This window comes from Aphelocoma coerulescens, chromosome 6, assembly GCF_041296385.1.
Source record: "Aphelocoma coerulescens isolate FSJ_1873_10779 chromosome 6, UR_Acoe_1.0, whole genome shotgun sequence".
Taxonomy (NCBI): Eukaryota; Metazoa; Chordata; class Aves; order Passeriformes; family Corvidae; genus Aphelocoma; species Aphelocoma coerulescens.
This window is the reverse complement of record NC_091020.1, coordinates 22,278,017-22,301,075: the sequence shown is the minus strand read 5'-3', so window position 1 is coordinate 22,301,075 and position 23,059 is coordinate 22,278,017. Positions and strand designations below refer to the sequence as shown.

The 23,059-nt window shown below is 37.0% G+C and overlaps 1 protein-coding gene across 1 annotated transcript in view; it reads left to right on the top strand.

Moving 5' to 3' along the window:
- The window catches only part of ADGRA1 (adhesion G protein-coupled receptor A1), a 263,226-nt gene that overhangs the window by 47,263 nt on the left and 192,904 nt on the right, over positions 1–23,059 (top strand). Inside the window, exon 2 of the mRNA XM_069019776.1 lies at positions 591–662. Within this exon, the coding sequence (XP_068875877.1) occupies positions 591–662 (72 nt within the window). The remainder of the gene's footprint in view (positions 1–590; positions 663–23,059) is intronic.

The window sequence follows — 23,059 nt, the reverse complement described above, 5'->3', positions numbered from 1 at the left end:
TGATGGTGGTGGCGCTTGATGGGTCAGGCATAGCTTAATTACTGAATTTCTACTATGCAGAGGTTGTAACAGGAAAAAATTTTTGGACTTGTCTGTTTTTGTTTGTCTCTCCTATAGAAAATTAAATACTTTGTCTGTAGATGTGAGCTATCCATGGTATGATTCCTTGTACCTCCCTGCTACAGCAGCCACTGCAAAGTGATTTTATTGTCCTCTTATCTACTGGAACACTTTTTAACATGTCTTTTGCTTTACCAGCCTTTTTGCAGACTGGGAAGCCCAACGAGTACCTTAGAGGTAATTTAGAATCTACTAGTAAAGTGTGGGCATTTAGCAGTGTTAGAATTTTCAAGCTGGAGTCAAAATTCACTTCTTGACATATTTCTTGACTGTGCTTTTATTTAATAAAGAAGAAACTATGCACTTCAGGAAATGGTAATCGTTATTTATGGCTATGATGGGAAAATGCAAATGAAGCAGTGAATTTTGTGATTAATATTTTACAGAGCAGTCACTTACTATAATTATATGTTTTAGATCAGTGGAATTATCATGTTCTATTAACCAGATTATTTCCTGACTTCTTGTAGGATTCTGAGTAACAACAAGATCTTGTGGTTGAAGAATGGCTCTTTCTTCGGGCTGAGATCCCTGGAGAGACTGTGAGTAACTGACCAGCCTTGCTCCACCTTCAATTAAAAAGTCTTTCTACTTTAAATACAGAAACAAACATCAGATAATGAAGTTGAGACGTTCTGAACTGCATTGCACAGTAGAGTTTCTAGGCAGTCATCAGCTTAAGAAACAGCATAAAAATGAGTGCATGGGGATGGACGTGGAAAATACAGGAAAGCACTGCCATCAGTTTGGAACTAAAATAAACATGCAGTCAAAGGTTTGTACCACACTATGTACACTATCACAGCAAAGACTGCTATATGTAATGGTAACACTAATATACCTGACATCTAGTTTGGGTTATTTAACTCACTGGTCTCCAATACTTCCATTTTAGTTCTATACGAATTTTAATTTTTTCAATATTTTAATTATAATATCAACAAATTGGACAGCATTTATCACAGGAGCACACAATGATATTGATAAAGCTCCATGGCCATGTATTTCTAGCCAGTATTTGGAGGGGGAAAGAGGAGCTCAGGAGCAGCTAATGAGTTGGGAAGAAAACATTTGGAAACTTCAATGGAAATAAATAAGCAGTAACAGCTATAGTATAACACTATTTTCTGTATAGATAGGTCAGTCATTTGAGAATAATTGTGAACAAGCCTAAAAGGCTACTTTTTATATCTTTAGGCAACTTATGGTGCCAGTACAGCTAAAATGAGTAATTATGTCATGCCTATCTTACAATATCTCCTGCAGCTTAAGCTAAATTACTTTTATACTGCTTTGTAAGAATAGCTTTATTATGTAGAACAGTTGATATAAAATAGTTGCTACATTCATGAATGCATGAATGTATTCTGTGTGGTATGACTATTTCCATATGCAAAGAAATTACATATGAAAATCAACCTTTTTTGCTATAGATGTGTGTGATATGCATGCTGTTTATGGTTGTGGAATAAAGTGGGTAAGTATACCATACTGAGATGTTTGAATATCCTAACTGGGAGTTAAAAATAAACAACTTATTTCAAGGTCTCAAGCAATCCCTTAAGCACCTTGAAGGGTTTGGATTAAGTGACTGTCAGAACATTTATGCTAAGTAATATTAGATTTTCTCTGCATATAGTTATAGTTGTATCAAATACTTTCCCTAATGTTAAATATTGATATATTAAATGATAGGGAATATTAAATAGTATAGAATGGAGAGTGGTGTATTATTTACTAACTGGTTTAATACTACATTTACCAGTGATATGAGGTTTGTAAAGAAGTCTATAAATATTTTAGACAAAAAAATTTAGAACACGGGATAGGATTACGAATTTATTGCAAGAAGGGAAATTAGTAAATTAAATTCTTATGTAATATAAGTAAATGTGAGTAATGTAGTGCTTAGAACTAAAGGAAAACATTTCCTCTGAGGTTTTTTTTAGGGTTTAATTTACATTGGGAAATTATATGAGTATGTACTTTTAAGAAGTTTATTAGTTAACTAGTGAGATAAATACTTCAACCTGAAAAGACGTTACAAGCAAAACTAAGAACGGTGAGAAAACAGAAAAAGTGCCTGAGGTGTGTAGCCTCAAGTACCATCTCAATCTAAACCATTTTCATTTTCCTGTACTGATTTTTCACAACAGTACAGATAAAATGAGTATCATCTCCTCTGGTTATAATTCTGTTTGGCTGTAGAGTTAATATAAAATCCATGAGTGATCCATGAATTGAAGACTGGAATTCAAGTAATGACATTCTCATGATTCAGCCACTCCGTTCCTGTTTCATTTGAGGCCAGTCTGGCCCCATATGCTTCTTATCAATATCTGTGAAATCCCAGTTTCAGCTGGAGGGGTGAGAACAGCTGGAATAGTCTACTAGGAGGTGAGTGTGAATGAATTACAGCTGGATGAGTGCTCCTAGCTCTTGGACAAAGGTTTCCCCAGCTTTGCCTTTTCCACAGAACCTAATTCAGAGCAGTACTTCAGGTGCTCAGAATGGAGAACTATGGCAGCAACTGTTGTCTTTACTGTGACTTATTCAAATGGATCAAAAACTTTCATTCCTTGCCTGAAAGGAACTACTGTAGCAGGAAAATCCAGCTTCCTTTAAAAGAATATTAAGTTTACAAGATGAGGTGCTTAGGAACACGGGTGTGCTGGAGTTAAGAATTACTCATTTAGTTTGGCTTTGCACTCCTTGTGGTCCTGTTCAGAGCAAAAAATAATGTGAATGCCATAGAGGAAAAAGTCATGTAAGTCAGTACAATTTTTTTTTTTTTTACAGTTACCATGAGATCATGAGTTAGAAGAGTGTTAGCTTACATAGAAAATGAAATCATTCAATGTCAAACTGTAAAACTTCAGAAAAGTGAAATTTCAGGTGGAATTGAATGACTTGTATAGTCTGGCTCTTACCTGTTCTGGAGTCCCTCTTTTTGGGTAAAGAATGGTTTGAAGCCCTACTCCAATAAGTGATTGAAAACTTTCCCCCTATTATTTTATTTTTCAATGCATGTCACAACAAGAAATGCAATAATATCTAGTAAAAACTATATTATAGTGATCAAAATACATGTATGAAATATTAATACTTTTACCAGGCATTTTGTAAAAATTCTTTGAAAAACACGGACTCACAAAAGGTGCACTTTCTGTTTTATGTACATCTATGAACAGTGACTCATGAATGATCTGTAGAGATGGCAGTCCCTCTCCACAGTTACAGTTTTCTGAAATAAAGAATTGCTGCCATGTGCTGGTTTGGAAAGGCTAGCTCACAAAGGTGGCACGGCATCTGGATTATGATATGCCTCTGTGCCACGGAGCTTACACTGCACTAGTAACAAGTGGCATTAAGAAGTGAAGGTCATAACTTAAATACCATGAGAGAATAAAAACTTTCTGTAAACTTAGATATGATAATGCTGCCCAGTTATATGGTCCTTGAGTTGGAGTAAAATCAGAAGTGTAGGTAAAAATATAAATAAGATTTTTTTTGAAGCAAGTGTGGTAAATGAACTGTTTGTTAAAATATGAAGAGCTGTGTGGAGTTTAACCAGAAGAGACTTAAAGGCCATAAATTCTATAAATGAGAATGCACACCTTGAACCCATTTCTGTGATACACCCTGTGGAGATGGCTGGCTTCACATTCAGGAGGCTGAGAATTCAGTGGATCTGAAGCTCAGGGCAAAGACTTGACAGCTTGTAATGATTTCAGTTGTAGTGTTTTCCCTGTCTGCAGTCAGTGTCCTGCCTTCCCAGAACAGCAGGAGTTATCACAGACATTTAAGTAAGTTTTCCCTATGCTCTGGCTACCATACAAGAAAGGCAAGTTGGGCTTTCAAAGCCATGAAGAGTGAGGTAGCCCTTTCAAGTAAGTCTCAGAAATCTGGAAGCTCTCACTTAGTAAAATATCTGGAAGGGTCTGAACAACTGAATTGTCTATGTAATTTGGTGGTGTACTTATTCCATAAATCAGAACAATATATTAAATAGAAAAATTTGTGATAGTTTGCTTCTTTAAGACTTATTTTTATTTATTTATTTTTGTCTTCTAGGCATGGGGTTAAGCATGCTATTACCCAAAGAATCACAGGCTAGTGCAGGTTACCAAGTTACTTGCAGATGCCTTATCATGGCAGTATGTGGTATTGCTGCTCTGAAGACATTCCCATCCCCCTCCAGTGTGCAGCAAAGTAACAGTATTAGTGCCAGCTGTGGCAAGGCTTTTTATGCCTGGGAATATTTGGCCAGCCACAGTCCATGGGATGCTTCTGAGGGCAGAGACCAATGTGGTTGGGCCAGGTGCTCCAGCTGTGCTGGACCTAAAGCCAAGATCCAGACTAGGGAAATAAATCTTTTGCCCTCATCCTGGTGCCAGCTGGCACAAAACAGTGTGTACTTCAGCTATTATCCACACTGCTAATTTTCTGACTTTGCACAGCAGCCACTGCACCACAGTTGCCTGGGCAGCCCCTGCCCTGAGCTACCTCCCTATGTTACCTCTCCCTGGGGCAACCTGTCGTGGCTTCCCTGCTGAGGACTCCTGCTGCTGTGGGATAGATTGTGTGCTTAGTATTTTCAGGAGTGGGTGTATGAAGTTGCTCTCTCTCTGTTTCATTACCAAATGTACTTTTTCATTAGATTTATAGGAGCATTATACCTCTGGGACTTGCTCCTTTGTCCCAGTGACTGAAACTCTAACGGGTTCAGAAGCTATTGGGAGGGAACCAGCAAATAAAAATAAAGAAACATATACAAACAGTCCATGGTTGCATAAGCAGTTTCCTTGGGAAATCAGGATGAAAGATCACTAGGCAAGATTACACATATTTTTCACAGTTGAGCCAGAAGAAAAGCATGCCAGGCACTAATAAGCAGCAGTGACTGTTTAACAGAAACTTACTTTGTTACATTTTCTAGACAAAGAAAAATAATACTGAAGTATCTTTAAGAATTTAGCATTGAATTTATTTTTTGTTTTATTTTTTTAGTGCTGTAGATGAGTCTTACTCAACCAGGCCTCACTCAGATGGTGTGTAGTTTTATTAAGTGCTGCTGTAGTGTGAAGTCACCTGTCAGTGCTGCACAGCCACAGGTTGTCCTCAGTTATTATCAGACAAGATTGCCTAAAAGCTAGTTCAAATAGATTTCAGTGGGACATTCTGCAACTATATGTTGTGGTGTGTAATAACACACTCTATTGAGGGATGAAAAGGGCTAGAAAGATGAGCATAACAAATCAGACCATAGAAAAAACATGTTGTTATGCAGTTGTTACAGAAATATGATACTTGGAAGTTCTTTAGCAAAATTCAAGTGATGGAAGCATAAAATAAAAAGGCTTGACATTTTTAAACATGCAATTTACATTTTCTAAATTACTGTCCTCTTCATTTTTTCCCTGCTCATACATTTGAAATGTGCATGTGCACACACATACAAAGAAACAGATGTTCTTCCTAGGTACTGTGAAGGATTGGAAATATGCTAAAAGAAATTGTTAAACAATTTTACTTTCAACACATTGCATATGACATCTTTAAAGTTAGAAACTTCACAGGATAAATTTAGAAATACGTGTTCTTTTTTTGATTGTTGTAAAAACAGAAAAATACTGGTTATTATGAACTAATAATATTTCAGACTGACAGCCAGGATCCAGCTGTGCAACGTTTTTGGCTTTTTTTTTTCCTAGAAGATCTTGCAGCTGAGGAGTGTGCCCCTAACTGTGCAGGCACTTTTAACAGAAAATAAGTTAATAATCTTGGAGACCTCAAATGCCACTGTGCTGTGTGTTTAGAGAAATGCTGTGATGGTACTCAAGGAAAGGGCAATTTAAAAGTCTGTTTCTTAGGGCTGTTTGTTGTGTAAATAGTCATAGTATGAATAAAACTATTCCGTTTTATCTAGTTTTTGTATTTGGAGAAATATGGAGAAAGAAAACTCTATGCAAACTCCTTTCAAGCATCTGACGTTTTCTTGCCACTTCTTGCATTTCAAATCCTGCATGGATTTAGTAGGATCTCTAGGTCTAGTTGATAATGATAGCAAGCAAGTTATTTCTTTATTCTCAAAGAACAAAAGGACAGGTCCTGCAACCATTATTTTTTCTTGTTTAGTGCTGTGTCTAGGACACCCAAGGAAATCTAAGCAGATTTCCATGTAAAATTTCTTACTGTGTTGGCTTGTAATTGTTTACAAAAGCTCATTATGCTGCATTACTGTTTGAAGTGATTGATCATATTCTGGTAGATGCAGAAGGATGGGAATAGTCATGGGGAAGGATTTTTCTCCAGGAGCAAGACTGTGCTTTGTGCCTGTACTCTAAACTAGACTGAAGACAATTCATGTTCCTCTCAGCAGTCATTGAACTTTGAGTTACCTTTTTGGTTTCAGTGTCAGATGAAGAGTTTATCTTTTTAATTATGATGATGCCAGTGTTTGCATGAGGCAGGAGAGTTCCCTTTGTCAGTCCTAAATGCAGCTAATGGAGATGGCAGGTTGATATTAATTGATAGGTATGTTTGCCTGCAGTATAGTCTGTACAAAGGCATTTGTAAATACTGAGCTTGAAAAACAAAGTTCTGAAAATTCATGAATTACTGAAGTTAAGGTAATGGTTCATTCAGACATACATGCATTGCAGATAATTGGCTTGGAGGGTTGGAGATGCTCAGGAGATGAAGAGCTTTACAAATACTGGAAGAGAAAAGAAGCCCAGTGACTGTAGGCAGTGGACAGATCAGAAAGAGGAAAGAAAATAGTTATGCATATAATAATCATTTATCGCCTAAAATTAGAATAGCTTTTTGTGGAATTAATAGTTTTTAAGGCTCATCCTGGAGCATGGGGAAAAGAAATTTCTACCAAGAAAATGAGTGTTAAGCTAGTAAATTGAACTGTAATCTTCAGAGCTTAATACACACAGCTGCTTAGCCATCTCTTTTTTGCATTGGTAGTAAATGCCACAGTCACCTGCTATAAGATTTTTATTCTGGGGCTTTTATCATATCCCTGGGTTAGAACCAGATTCCTTGCCCATCCTGGGGCTCCTGCATCTCCTGAGGTCAGTTTGTCATTGTGGTGGCTGCAGCCCAGGGATTTTGCCTCTCTTTGGTGCTTGGTTCTCTGTCATTGTGGTAATTCTGGTCATGTTACTCAATAATGCCAGTGTCAGATATATTCTGGTACAGACAGAAGATAGAGATGTTCGTTTAAATGAATGTGCTCTTTAAATATCTAACTTCATGTACCTGTCAATGATGATTGTAACGTATCGTTGAATTATTGAAAAATAATTAAATGCATGTCAAAAAAGAGTATTCTTTTCCATAAAATCAATTTAGTTCTACAAAATACAATTTCTATAAAATCATTTTTGTATATTAAAATTTTAATGGCATGGATTGGTGAGATTGGTATGAGCCTGATATGAGACTGAAAGGAGATCGTAGCACCAGAGCACCTTCACTTCCTCACTGCCAAGGGGTTTTTTTAGCATCAAATAAGAGTTCCTCATTAACATTTACAACATTTGAATTACATCTTGTAAGTCATGCAAAAACACAAATTTGGTAATTGAAAATAAAGTTTAATTTTACAATGAGAAGTTTCCCCTATCAGTTAATTAGCTAGAACTGTGTTACTATTTCTAACTGACTATGTGAGTTGAACAAAGCTTTTACCTGACCGTATTTATTTATTGACAGATTTCTTTTGTCATTATCTGATTCTGGAAGATGTTATATTTTAGGCATTGCATTCAATTAAAAATACAGCTTTTTAACTTCTAGATCTTTTACTTGAAAACCATCCTTCTTAATGAAAAAGGACTTTGTATAAATAGGGAAATTTATGCATGCTGTAGCAAGTGTATGATGGTTAGGTACTACAGTATTTATATGTTGATGTTAAGCAAGAGTCTTTTGAAAGAAGAAAATCTGTGAAAGAAGAGGCTTTAATTTGAGAGAAATGATGGGAAATGAAGGACTGTCTTATTTTAGAGATTTTTTAAAATTTTCATTCAATTTTTGTCTCATCACTTAATCTCTCTCTACCTCTCTATGTTTTTTTATCTGTATTGCTTATTTAATGTCTCCAAATCTAGTAATACTGGGAGATCTCAGCTTATCAGGAGAGAGAAGACAAGAAAAAGTATATTGATATTTGTGTAATGCCAATTATTTTACATTTCTACCTTATGTGGAATCATTTATGTACATTCCTGCCCTGACTGGGAAGAAGCCTTAATGGGCACAAATACCCAAGCCCAGACAGAGGATACTGATGCTTGTTGAAAATACCTGCCTGGTTACATAAGTAGCAAGAAGCAACAGTAGACCTAAGGAACCTTGGAAAATATCAAGTCTTTGGATCTGGACGTGGAAAAGCCACTGTTGTTCCTCACTGTTGGTAAAGGAGTACTGGGTGAATTGCTTTTCAAAGTATCATTTTGCTGCAGGCAGTGTTTTAATGAATTGCACAGCAGGAGGGTATCCAATTTGCTATCATTGCATAGAAATTTTCAGAAACCAGAGAAGGAGAAACAGAGGCAGGATCAATGTCACAAGTCAAACTGGGCAAACTTAATTAAAAATTGCCTTTTCATTTTAATTCTGTGGTCCTTTATGGATCTCTTTATCCCATCCTATGACTAATCTGAGTATGTACATTTTTGGACACTGCCCTCCCTAAAAACAAGTAAACAAAAAAACCACCAACCAAAAAAAAACAACGTCCCCAAACTCTCTAAATGCCAGAACCCATTATGTTCTACTGTGCAGTATCAAAGAGAGATTTAGCGTTCTATCAGGAGTTTTAAGACTTTTACTATTCTTAATATGACTGTCAGAAACATAGGAGTTAGAAATTAAAAGTAAAATTACTTTACCCTCTTTCTAAGAGGCTGTACGTACCTAAGTCTCACAACCATGAAGTATCTATCAAAGCACTTGTAATGCAGTGTGACAGAAAGGTAATGCATTTTTCCCTCTATTCATTTGTTATTTACCAGTACAAAGTCACAATACAGAGTATTAGACATCACATACATTATATTTTAGAGAATGAGACAACAGGAAAATACCCTGTATGTCTATTGCTGTAGAGCTGCTATGCTGTAATGTGCAAAAGAAGCAGTAATTCTAGAGAGAATTTTTCCTTTGGGATATTACAATGCTGTTGAAAAATAGCAGTAATTAAGTCTGAAGAAAAGGTTAGTAAATCAGTCCCATTGTTCTAGTGCAAGGGTCCAGAACCAGGTGTGCTTCTTGTCCTTTCTTTATACCTTAAGCATGTTTTTTGTTTGCCTCCTAAACTGCCACATTCATTTCTCTGGTTCTGTGGGGTACTTGTTTCCCTCTGATAGAAACAACATGGGCAACCAGGCCACATCTATGCTCTTAATTCCGTGGTTGATAGTGAGATCTCAGACCTGCTCAGTGCTGCCTTCCCTGGCAGGCACTGCTCGTGGGTGTGACTGGCGTTTATGTCACTCTGAATGCACTGCGGAGATTACATTCCTCCAGTTCTGGCATGAAACTATGGGTTCAGCATGGGCATAAAACTGCCAACTGCTGGCATGGACGTGGTATAGCACTGGTGTTCAAGATGTCAGTGGTTTGCCAGGCTTTGTCGATGGACTTTTGAATGTAACTATTTGTATTTTTTTCCCCAGCAAAACAGATTTCTGTTGGAAATGTGAGCATGGCAAAATAAAAATGCTCAGTGGGGGGGACAGCAGTTTCGCAGGACTGTCTTTGTCATAGGCACCAGTGTTTCATTTCAACTGCTTTGTATTCACAAAATATAGTATCTTTTTTGATTGATAAAGCTGAACTATACCTCTTAGGACTGATACAAGCTGTGTTTCTATGCAGAAAGGCAGACTGGTTGAAACAGTAGGAAAAACAGAAATGTGGTTTTAGTGCAGTTTGTATGAAATCAGAGGGAAGCATGCTGGGAAGCCAAACCAATAAAAAATAGTGTTAGTTCATCAGCAACTGAGCTAATCTTGCGAAGGGAGCTGTGAGGTGAATTGGTAGCTGAATCCTTTTATTCACTGTGTGGTTTTGATTCTTCAGCTGTAGGCTATGGGTGGAATAACATTCTCCAGAAAATACTATATATTAGTCATATTCAGATGCAACATGGTCTTTAAAATGTTTACTGTCAAGAAGACAAAAAAGTTGCCTCCCCTGGTAGTATCGATACATAAAATGTGAGACCTCAGGTTCTGGCTAGGAACATCTCAATATCATATGGTGTTGGGTTAAAGTGAGTGCCCAAAGAGAAGCTCCAAACTCAATCCTTCCCCCACCCTGAGAGTTTTCTGGGCCCTACTGATAGTGATAGCTTTTCTTTTTGTGTCTCCATCTCTGACTTGATATCAATTGACAGACATTTCTCAATTGCTTACTTATAAGTACAAAACCCCCTATGTATATAAGTTATTGTGTGCCAAAAGTGCATGTCTGTAGACTAGGCTGTGAGGTCTCAGATGAAAACATGCTATTACTCATTCATATTATGCTAGTCTGTAAATGCTCCAAGGGTACCAATGACCCTGGGAGCTTGCTGCCCTCAAAACTTCTGGGGATGCCTGCAGAAAGCATGGCTTGTTCTCTGATGCTTGTGCGTTGCCAATAATCTCTGAGAAGGCAAAATAAAAAAAAAAAAAAATAGAATTGACTTGAAAAGAAATGGAAAGAAGGGCTATGGTTTATGCCAGTTTAGTTTAAGGAAAAAAAAATCCCCAAAATGAGTTGTCTGAAGTAGTTAGGAAAGCTGATGTAATATAACAGCTGTGGGCAGTTTTTCTCCCCACTTCTTAATATAGACAGAATTGATTAGTTGGGTGTAGTATAGTGCTGCGTGTGTCAAGTAGGTACAAAATGGTTGTTCTCACGAGAAAATTGCATGCAGACTTAGCACATGATAAGCTGTCTTGTGTTAACACAAATTGCCTCGTTCTTGAAATGGAAAGTGACTGGGAGAGCTATAGAGGATGTTTGTATAGTCTGAGCTATGCACATATTCTGGGAAAAAAAAAAAAGAATTACAAAATTCCACTATGTGCTGCTTTAGAAAGTGTTTTGCTGAGGAGAATACAGAGAGAAACATTGTGCTGGAATAAAATGAGTATTTTTATTTGCTTGTTAACTTGAAAGAATGAAATAAAATTTGTATATGCAATGGTAGTGAGATTCATCTGATAAAAATAAGCAGTTTAAGTTAAAAATAAGCCACTTGAGTTAGCATAATGTAAGAAACTTGTTGAAGCATAAGTAAAATGTTTTTATCATGCCTTTATAACCCAGGAAACTGCCAAAGGGGCAACTTGAATCTCTGAAAGTCAATTAATCTCCATCTATGAAAAAGTAAGAAAGATGCTAAATCAGGAAAAAATATTTTAGCTGTAGGTGCCTGTAAAAGCCAAATTTATTAAAAAGCATACCCTCTCAGCCATAACTGTAACATTTCTGCTATGATGCTATAATTAATAGCCAATGAAAGAAAGGTTTACAGCTAATATATGTACTTAGACACATGGTACATTTATTACTTTCACCAAGTGTGTTTTAACATTTTTTTTACATTCAATATTCCCATTTGTTTGTTCATGCAAAGCAAGTTAATACTTTTTTAAAGACCTTAAAGGCATGCTTTTCAGCTGAAAGGGCAGTTTAAAGTACATTGTGTTCAGAACAAAACAGTGTTTTATGTGCTATGTCAGCAGCTAAATTGAGAATTTGATGCTTTTTTCGCCTTTGTCCCATTAATTGCTTTTAGGTATTTCTGAGAAGTGCAAGTGCCTCACAAGGGACAATTCTCCCATTTGAGCAAAGTTTAAATACTGTATTAAGCTTTCCTACTGTACAGAGTTATGTGAACTTACAAAAATATTTAGGAATGTAAGACCAGAATGGGTTGCAGCCAACCTGAATTTCCAGGGATAAAAAGAAAATTTGCTCAGCTCTCCCTCTCATCATATACACCATAAATGAGCCACTCCATTAACAGCTTTCCAGCACTCCATTAAGAACACTGGAACTTGAGTTCAACATAATGGCTCTAAAAATTATAATGTGTCACAGGAGAAGAAATTGTAATGTGCCGCAGGTTGGGTTTTTTAATTTTTCTTTTTATGTGTTTTTGCCACCGTAACCAGTAAATCCTCAGCCAGCCTGACAGTTTCTTTCTTTAGCTGTGACTCTGCCAGCAAGGTACACCAACACAGGCACTGAGTTTTCAGTACTGGACTAGGGCATTTACCAGTGTAAGCTATCCAGTACTCCCTCTCTTAGCATTTTTAGTGAAACAGGAGGAGCAGGGGAAACTCCTGAAGCCATGTTCTGCATCAACCAAGAAATAAATAAATGTTGCTGGTCCTTGAAAATGCCTGGGGAGGATTCAGCTCTGGATATGCAAAAATTCATGTCACAACTCCCACAATTCTAATTATAGTAAGCCCTGTTCATGCATAAACAGTATCAAATTGAACAAATAATTTGAAGGCTGCTCTAAATCTTCATTTCTGCATTTTCTTATCTGTGATCTAAATGTACTCATACCCTCTTTTTATCCATATGATTTTATAGTACTGTTATCCTTTAATTTAAACTAATCCCTTTCTCTTTGTAGGGTTCACCATTTATAAACATGATGTAATGTTCACTTTTCTCATTTAAGCCAGCCAAAAATATGATAATCTCTTAGTGACATCATGAAAATAACCATGAATTGTACATATCCTTAAAAAATAATTATGGGCACAAAGCCTGAAGTGTATATAAAAGTAAGATTATTATCTGCAAAGATTTATTTTATACATAATGACAATGTACTTTCTTTATAGTCTAAAAAATTAATTTTAATCCAGTTAATTGAAAACTCAGATAAGTACAATTTCAGCTTAGTTTAACATTTAGAAGTGATGTTCATGTTGTAAAACTGATACAGCTGAATATAGAAAAGACCTCTCTGGACCATCTACATGCAGTAAATAAATATCCTTGGGAAATTTGCTGTGACTTCAGGGCTCAGGAAGTCTGTACAAAGCAGCTTTCTCTGGTCTTGTGTAACAAGCCAGTGCTGACCAAATGGTTACTTAAAGAAGCCCAGAGAAAATTTAAAGCTTCCTGCTGAGGACGTTGAATCGATTCCTACTTTCCATCCTATTTTTTATTTTTGTTGTCCCTATTTTCAGGTTGAGTGCTGACATTGCTGGATGGGTGGGGGTGATGCTTTTCTTTTTGTCCTCTCAAGAACTGAGAATTCAGTAAAATGAACATATTTTTCTTTTATTTTTTAAGCTCAGTCATCTGTACAGACCTTTTGTTACAGGTCTTCTCTTCTGATTTCCGTGCATTCAGGTGTTTGAGTAGCGGTCTGTGATGATTGCTTTGTAGTTTATTTGTGTAAGTCAAATTAAATGTCTTTCACTCAGAACAGAATGAGACATTTCACTCATTTTTCCCTATTGATTATGTTATTGCACAACAGCTGCTCCTTGGTTTCATAGAGCTATCTACTCATGTATTCAGATTCTGTATTACTGTAAGATGAGAAAATTCATCTTAGCTAATAGCTCTGACATAACTTCTCCTTCATTCATTAATTTCTTATTTTTCTGCTTGCCTTGTTCAAGTCTGTGATAAGCAGTGACAATGAAAGGAAAAACATAGAACAAAAGTAGAAAAATGGTATTATAAAATAGTAAGTATTAACACAGAGGTGGAGGACCAAGTATTTGTAAGGGGTCACCAGTAGCACATGTTGGATGGAAATGGTCTTTATGCAGAACTTCTTCTATTGTTTTTCCTTACATAAGGAATTTTCTGGTCTTCCCACCTCTGTGTTGAGTTGATGTGCTAATGGGTGCATGTCCTAAAGTCTTGTTTTCTCATTTTACATCTCTTCTTTTTTGAAAAGTCCAAAAAGTTCTCTGTTTTTACATCAATTGCATCATAAAAAAGATATTTCTGCCCCTTTGCCTTTGTGCGTTCTTACATCATTCTGTCTGCTTTTTCTTATTGTGTTGAAATACTGTAACACAGCTACTTTGTTTTTACATCTAGTATTTTATACCTGAATAATTATTTAAACAGTTCCATAAGTGTTCACGAAGTCCTATATACTTACATACTTTTGGCCCATTTCACCCAAAAATCTGTAAAAACATTTTCATATGACAATTCCTCGATAAAAGAATCAGGGTTTCATGCTCACAGAGGTGAGCTAAGCCAAGTTTCATTTCTTCATCCCACCTAATGTCTCCCAGTAGCACTTGTGGCTTTTCCGTGTCTCTGTGTTATTATAGAGGTGCTGTTCCCCAATGCTCAACTCTTTTTCATAGGAACAGCCAATGTTTCATGAGAAAACATAGCATGCCACTGAGAAGCTATTTCATTAGCAGGACTTTTAAGGAAAAAGTAGGTGCAGGCTGGGAAACGAAACTGCCTGATACCTACAAAGACCAGAGAGCCATAATTTATGAGGGCTGGGTACCCGACACATGGAACTGAGCATGTGCCAGCAACGAGCGTGAGCTCTTCGGGGCCCTGGGCTCGTGCCAACTTACACAAAAGCTGGTATAGGTACATCATTGTTGCTGCTGTTGCTTCAACTCATGTAACTCAGGGTGCACTAGGCTTTCTTTTGCTAAATGAACCTGGGGAATTAATTTCTTTAAATACTTGATGTGTCATAGTGAAGTTGAGGTTCAATTGACTAAAACTCTAGCATTTTTAATGAACTGTAGAGCATTACCTGTGTGATTTCTATTTATGTATTTAAATGCTTGCATGTTTTAGACTTTTTGTGTATGTTGCTGTAATGTGCTGTTTAAGTCACTGGTGGTACACTATGAAGTCACAATGATTGCCCCTTTTTCTTGGTGTGTTAGTTGCATCTAAAAGCAAATGTGGACACTGTTTTCATTAACTGGGTTTAAGGAAAACTTACTATTTACAAGATTGCTGGGAAGGGTAAACAGCATTTACACTATTTTGTGATCCTCAGTCAGATTTCCATGAAATGAACATTTTCTGAAACCAAAGCTTTTGCAATGACCTATTAAGTCATTGTGTAGTTCAACATTTAAAAGATGATATATGAAAAACAAACCCTAATGAAGTGTGGTGAGCCAGCAAAAAGCAGACAGGATCATGCACGGTGTTGCTGGTCTTGCAGAATGACTGAAAGAACCTTTTATACTAGTTACAGATTTTACTGTCAAACTTTAATAATGGGCTAATGTAAAAAAAGTAAACTGTGAGAGCAGCTGCTGCTGACTTTCCTACTTCAATCAGGCTGAAATAAAACTAGAAATGGTACTTCTCTTGTTTCAATATTGAGATTGTAGTAGATTTCTAACTTAGAGCTACATGAGTGCACTGTTTGTATCAGTTGCTAGGATAAATTAATGTAAGATAAGTATGAACTGATAGAAAAATACTGGCAGTTTGGCAATATTTGTTCTATGTGCAATTGCCTTTCATTTCCCATTGAATTTTCAAGCTCCTGTGTGAGAAAGAGTATGGGTTCAAAGAAATTAAAAAGGAGAATACATGTGCATGTATGTATAAGATCAGTGCCCATATGCCAGCAGTGAGCCTGAAGGAAGGCAGCCTCTCTGCTCCACCACTCACCCAGAAAGTTAGCAGAACAGCCAACCAGCCAATTACCCAGCAAGCTGTCTACGTCCCCCAGTGCTAAGAGGCAAAGCAATTCGGTTTTGTTCTTTATTGACATTTCTCTTTTGCATGTCAGATATTTTGTGCATTTATTTTATTTTAAATTTGGGATTGCATAAGCTTTATTTTCTGGCTTATTTGCTTGTCTCTTCCTAATCGTATATTTATTTCATTTTATTACACTGCTGAAACAAAGAATTTCTAGGTATTATTACTGTTATATTTAACTGTACCCATTTAGTTTTATCCTACCTAACTTTATAGAAGACTTTATGCAATTAAATTGAACGTGACTGCCTTGCTTCTTATTTTTTTTCATCCTAACCACATCACAGGAAAGACTTCAGGGAACAGTGTAAGAAAGGACTGTTGAAAACAAAATACGAGGCACTGCTGCAGGTCTTTATCTTCTACCCCCTCTTTGCTTTCTCTCAGAGATGGAGGCAGTGAAAGTGATTCTAACTTCCCATGTCTTGCACAAGAAAGTTACAGTTCCACTAAGGAAAATATCCCTGTGCATACTTGCACCACCCCCTGATGATTTGGGCTGCGTGTTTCCAGGTTCCTTTGTATGTTATTTGCAGGTAACCTTTAATTAGTGATTGTCATCATAAAATTGATTAACTATTACCAGACCCAAAGAATTATCATTTATTTTATCCTAAAGAAACTTCTCTGGAGTCCAGTCTATTCTTGATATAACACGATTTTCATCAGTACAGCAGGAATCGTTTGATCTGCTTGATTTTTGCTTAGAATAATGCTCAACACTTGAGTTTCTGCCCATCTCCCATACTTCTGAATTACTTTTCCTTTTTCTTTTCCTTTTTTTTTTTGATAATTTGAACCGTTATAAATTTGAGTACCCATTCTTGGTTTGCTCGGTTGAAAGATGAGTACAGGTTGTAAATTTCTTAGATCTAATTTACTGCACCATAGAACTGTTTTGAAATATGTTTTATGCCCTATTTTTACGGCTGTTTGATAGAATTGTATATTGTGTTTTCCTAGAATGGAATAGATACGGTCATTAAAAGAATGGTGCCATCCTTCAGGCAAATGTGGCATTATCTAGATTATTTGTAAAAAATTTTTCTTTAAAATCTTCTAAAATGTGGACTCTCCAATGAAACACTTAAAAGGTTAAAAGTTTAATTTTGAGATCTTTTTTGTCTTTCCATAAGCGGAAGTCTCTTCTTAGAGCTTAGTACAGATTTGTTCTGTGTTTTTAATCCCTGGTGTGAATGATTTCATCAGATCTTTTCGTTGTTGTTTGGTTCATTTTAGGTTAAGCCAGGGGCTAACTTCTTACAGAGGTTCATTATAAAGCAGATGGGTTCTTTCTGAGGACAGATGTGTTTTGGCCAAGATTTAAAGAAATCATGCAAAATTGGGATTTGTATCCATTCCCCCCTCCTCCCTCAACACTTCTGTTAAGATTTGAAATGTTCAGACTTGAAATCTGGCAGAAATTTGTCCCTGTGTTTCAGATGGGGTCTTGCACAGTCCAGTAATCTGTTTCGATTTGGCTGAGATGCAAGATTTTAAACAATGTACATCACGTTTGTGCAAAGGTTGTATTAAACAGGGCAATCAGTGGTCTAACAAAGTGCACTTGGTACATTATTTGTGTGTTTATCATATACAAACTGTGAAAATTCCCAGTGAAAGTCTCTATCGCAGTACCTTGCTGGGTTTGTGTGCATAAAGTAAGAGAAAAGAGTTCAAAGATATTTACAGGGCTCAGAACTATAGTTAACATAGTCCAAGTGAATGAAATCATGGATGGGAGAACTTCAATTGCATTCATTGGGGAGTAAGTATGGGAATTCTGATTACCAGGTCTGTGTATACAATGATGGAGTTGCAATATCAGTGGCTTAATATGCCTAAAAGTGAGTATCTAAAAGCTTACAATGAACTAAATAAAAAAATTCAAAAATTTTCACCTGAAATGCTAATATCTTAGTGTCTCTTAAAAAACGCGTAATTTTTCAAATGTAGAAAAGCTTTGAATCTAGCCAATCAGGCCAAAAATAATTATTTTTAAAATTTATAAAAATGAGGGAAAACAAAACAGAAAAAAAAAGAAAAATAAAAGAATGTTGTATGTCAGATTTTGGTCTTGTGGAATGACAAAAGTTTCTGTTTCAGTCCTGAATGACCTATTAGAGCTTAGCAATACAAGCATTAATTGCTGAAATAATTATTTTACTACAAGCGAGTCAGATTAGGTGATTTTAGCAGAATTAATTAAAAAATACAAAGCATAAGATGATAGAAAAAAATTGATAATTGGACTATAGAATTACCTACCTTTTCATGTTGATTTTACTTGTTAATAGACTGTTAAGAAATAATGTTTTAAGGGCTGTAGGCTATAGAATGCTACCATTACGAATCCAGACATTTTCTTTATGGTGATGTATCAAATACCTGATACTGACAAATATCAAATATCCTCCCTTCTTTTTCAGAAATCCAGATGTCATAATGGGAATCACTCTTACTGTTTCCAGTATGCTTCAGTATAGTTGTGAGCTTCATTGTCTCTGCCCATGTTAGGTGTGGGCATGAGCATGTCAATAAATTTTGTGTAATCCCATGGAATACTTAATAATAGAATATGAAGCAAAGTAAGCTTATACTGAGTCAGAGTTTAAGGTGTATTATTAAACAAACTTAAATTGGTCCAATTTGCATATTGCCTGTCTTCCCTGTTGCTGCTAAGTTGCATGCTTTTGAGACTGGTATTTATTGTGTGTGGTCTAATCTGTCAATCTCAATGTATCTGTAAAATACTGTGAGCATGAAAATTTGTAGGCAGATTAATAGTACCCATTATTAATCATTAACTAAGCCTGACATGGCACACGTGTGGTCATTTGCTAAAAAAATATTCTGTCTTCCTGAGGCCAATAGTGAGATAATTATCTGAGGATATAGAGAACTTTCTTGCCAAATAATTCTGAGGAATGAAAGTCAAACAGAGAACACTAAATATTTTACTACTAAAAGGACACTAGCTTTGGATTTATTATAATAAGCTTGACAGAGTTAGAAATGAATGTATAGGAAGATGGCCTATTTTATCAGGGTTTGCAGAGCAATACCTTTTGAGCTTCTCAGCTGCACTGAAGTGTCACAGCACTGAGCCAAGCAGCACATTAACCAATATGAGGGAACCGTGCGTGCTCAGGCGAACTGGAGATGAAGGTGATCTTTGTAGATGGTAATATTGACACAGCTCTCTGACTAAGGTCGCTGCTTTTAAAAAGATTAATGCAAACAGTAAAAAAGAAGATAAATATAGGAGAAGAAGAAATTGAGTATGGGATTAAATAAAAATCCAGATGGAGAAAGCAAGGTTGGAAAATTTATGTTGGTACTGCAGTGGACGTGACTTGGGAAGATGCAAATGCAGGATACCTGTGGCCAAGTGCTGGGACACACAGGGGGAATAGAGAGTACCAAAGAGGTGCTGAAAAAGGAGGAAAATTCATTGTTGTGAACCTGCTCAAACCATCAGGCATATGGTATTACTTGAGCAGGGCTGGCTAGGCCTGCCAAGGACACTGGTAGAGACCTGTGTTTAGCTGTATGTTTTGTGTTCCTTATCCCTGGAATGGTTGGTGGATACTGCAGAGGGAGTCACATGCTCCTCACAGCGAGGAGGAAGAAGGAATAAATCACATTGCTTAAAAATAACATGCTTCAGGTACACATTGCACGGCTCTGTAGGGGGAAACTGGCAATGAGTGAATGGTCTGTATTATATTGTAAAAAATTATTTAGGAGTGTCTTGGGGGCAAAAAATCAAGCTAAAAACTCTAATTCCTCTGCAGGACAATCCTTACACAATTTGCTGCTTCACTGCAAAACATTTCTTTCGCACAACTATGCCAGAGGTGTAATACATGTAACTCAGTCCTCCCTCAGTCTGATACCAGCTTGGGTAGTTTGCTGAGGGTTTGCTGATGGCTGCCTGTCTTCTGTCTAAAGTCTGTGATTTTTTTCCAGGCAAATGGGTCTTTTTTGACCACGGAAGAAAATGAAAAGAGGAGCAAAAAGCCCTTCACCTTTCCAATGAAAATAAAGTAATAGAATGGGAGATGCCAATATTAACCAGCTTCTGAGACATCCCCATTATGCCTGCTCTTAAAGAACTGTCTCCACCTTTGAAATACAACAGCCTGTAGCAGATCTGGGCTAGAAAAACTGATTATAAAGGAAAAAAAATCACTGCATTCCTAAACAGTGAGTAGATCCTGCTAAAGTGAGATCCTGGGCCGACCTAGAGAAGTCCAGACCTGAGTCTTCCATGTTCAAGCCCCAGAGAGGGCTCTTCTTTCCCTTCCCTAATCCTTTTTTCAATTTTTTGCCTTATTGTCCTTTGCAGCTAAGGAGCCGTTCAAGGTGCTTCTCATCAACAGCTTGCTGATTGTAAAAAAGGCTTGTGACTGGGGGACATGATTTCATCTTTTTTTGGAGCAAGAAAATGCAGAAATTCAGAAGCAGGAAAAGGGCAGTGGTTGTGAATATGAATTACAATGGAAATATTGATTTGGTTTTCATTTGTTCAGACCTTTCTTAGAATGGCAGGCTGTTGCAGCAACTGTGCTTTGGTGTTTAAAAAAGGAAGTTTCTATCTCCCTTGAAAAAGAAAGTTAAAAAAAAGGTAAAGTATCTTCTTTTTTTGTTTGTTTTGGTTTTTTTCTTTTTTTTTTTTTGTTTCCTTTTAAAGAGTTCAGGCTATTGAACTGTAACACTGGCCACATGTGCATTAAAACTATAAAGTTCTTATGAATCTTTAATGAGGAATGTCCATGTGTGTACAAAGTAGATGGTTTTAACAGAGGCACCTCAGTTACTTTTCATTTTGTTCCCTCACCATCCCCCAAATACCTCAAGGGCTCCGTTCTGCATTCCTTACACATTTTGCCTGCTCCAGAAGGACTCACATTCCCATTAATTGAAAGACCGTCACCCCCTTCCTCCCCCTCCAAAACCCACATAACAAAACCAAAACTGCATTGCAAACTCATTTTGATCTCAGAAGAGCATGTAAGGAAGATTTTTTTTTTCAGAAGTTTTTAATATGGGCTGGGGAACAGAATTATTATAACTGCAAAGAGGGAAACCTTTTGGAAGTGCTCAGGTGCTGTGTTGTGGTGGAGCTGGTCAGTAATGTTATAATGTTCCATGAGAGCTGCTGCTGTAATTAGGGCAGGGAGGTAAGTGTGGCCAGTCTCAGAGCAGGCAAAAGGAGCTGGTTGGGTCTCATCCTCGGAAGTCAGTGGCGTGGCAGACGAGGATCCTACCTGTTGGCTCCATGTGGGACCCTGTGCAGCAGCCACCTAGTTTTGATGCAGTACTGGAAATAATAAAGGTCAATGCCATTAAAAATGGTGCATGAGTAAAATGCTTATCTTGCAGGAGAATCTCAAAACCTACTAAATGTGGCTTAGTTGTGAGTTTAGTATAATGCTGATGACGGGGTTATCCTTGTTTTCAGAAGTATGTGGTGACCATGATCAACAACCACAGGACTGTGTAAAGTCCCATCTTTTCTTTCTCAGGAAGGTTGTCCTTGCTTCCTTGTTTACATTTGAAGAAGTTATTCAACTTAAAATATGTTTCTGCTTTTAAGAAAAGGAAACTGAATAGAGAAATTAATGCTTTGAAAGGAACAAGAAGCGTGTTCTAGTTTGTGGGGGTCTTTTGTCCTAAATAAGGCTTCAGAGTAATAAACCAAGTAGTGTTTGTGAAGATGGATATATAATATAGTGGAATATAAACAAAACCACTTAAGCTTTCTTTTAACACCAGAGAGGACAAGAAATTGTTTCACAAGTAAGTTGTTTGTCAAAGTACCACTGTAAATTACTCCCAGTGTCTCAAAAATGAGCCTTGACAATGGAATTGCTCCTCTATCACTACTTTTAAAATCAGATTCTGAAATTTGAGGCTAGCTGTATACCATTTCGAACTTAGTGTTTTAGGAGGAAACACAATACCATGAGCAATACAGCTTATGAACACACTGGATTTGCAGGTCTCCCATTTCTGGTACAGCAGATATCTATTAAATGGTAATGGAGAGAAGCACGCCAGTTTTGTTATTGTGGCTATGGGATGAGGAGATCTGCTGCCTGACCTATCTGCAGGGACCTGCCTCAGCAGTCAGGACACCAGGGGTGGGTTGCTTGGGGGAGATAAGTTGGGCACCTTGGCTTTAAAAGGGTGGGCATTGGCAAAGTAACAACTTTTGTTACTTTATATATATATACTTGCCTCTGATCAAATGATATTCTTTTTGGTATCCTGCAAGTGCATCATGGAGTAACACTTTGAATCCAGGACACAGGGAGGCTGGATGTGGGCAGGATTGTATGTCTTTGTGAATTATGATTAGATGACATCCAAAAATTGCTCTCAGGAGGCTACCCTGAGTTTCTGCTGACCTTCCAGGGACTATTTCAGTTCTTGCTGCAATCTGAAAACCAGGAATTAGAAAGATGTGAAACTTCATTTGCCCCTAAGGGCCATTTAGCTGCATCTTTGGACCATCTTGCTCCCAAGTCTTGTCATGTACAGTACCCCAGTGTGGAGGGATGAGAAAATTTAATTTGCTTATAAGTTTATTTTGATGAAATGTATGTAAAACTAGCATTGATAAGGCCTGGATTGGCTACGACTTAAAGAAATCAGTACTTTGCATGAAGTTCCAGCATTTAAAAGAGGATAAACATGGAGCTCAGCATGTCACAACACTGGCCATGGATAAACAGCATGACACCACAAAGTAATGTATCGTGCCAGCTGGAAGTGCTGGCAGATAACTTAATTCAGTCATAAAATTGTAACTGAGGCTAATCGTGGCAAAACCACCAGGCCATGCAGCTGCTGCTGTCTGTGGAAATTTGTCATATGTCAGTACGTTGTCTTTTAACTATTTTGAAATGCCAGAGTTTGGCATGTCACAAACCCTCTCAGCTGTGTGTTGTGCCAGTTTGTATGCAGTGTTTTACAAAATATTGAAATATAACTCAGAATTCAGGAAAGACTTAGTATTCCATGTAGTCATACACAAAGGCCTGAGAAAGTTTCTTTTTTTACAAAACTTCTCCATTGTCTTTTGCTTAGTGCATACTTGGCCACCCAGAAGATAAAGTCCATACCTTATAAGTAATAAAAGTAGCTTCACTTACAGTTTTAAGGGTTT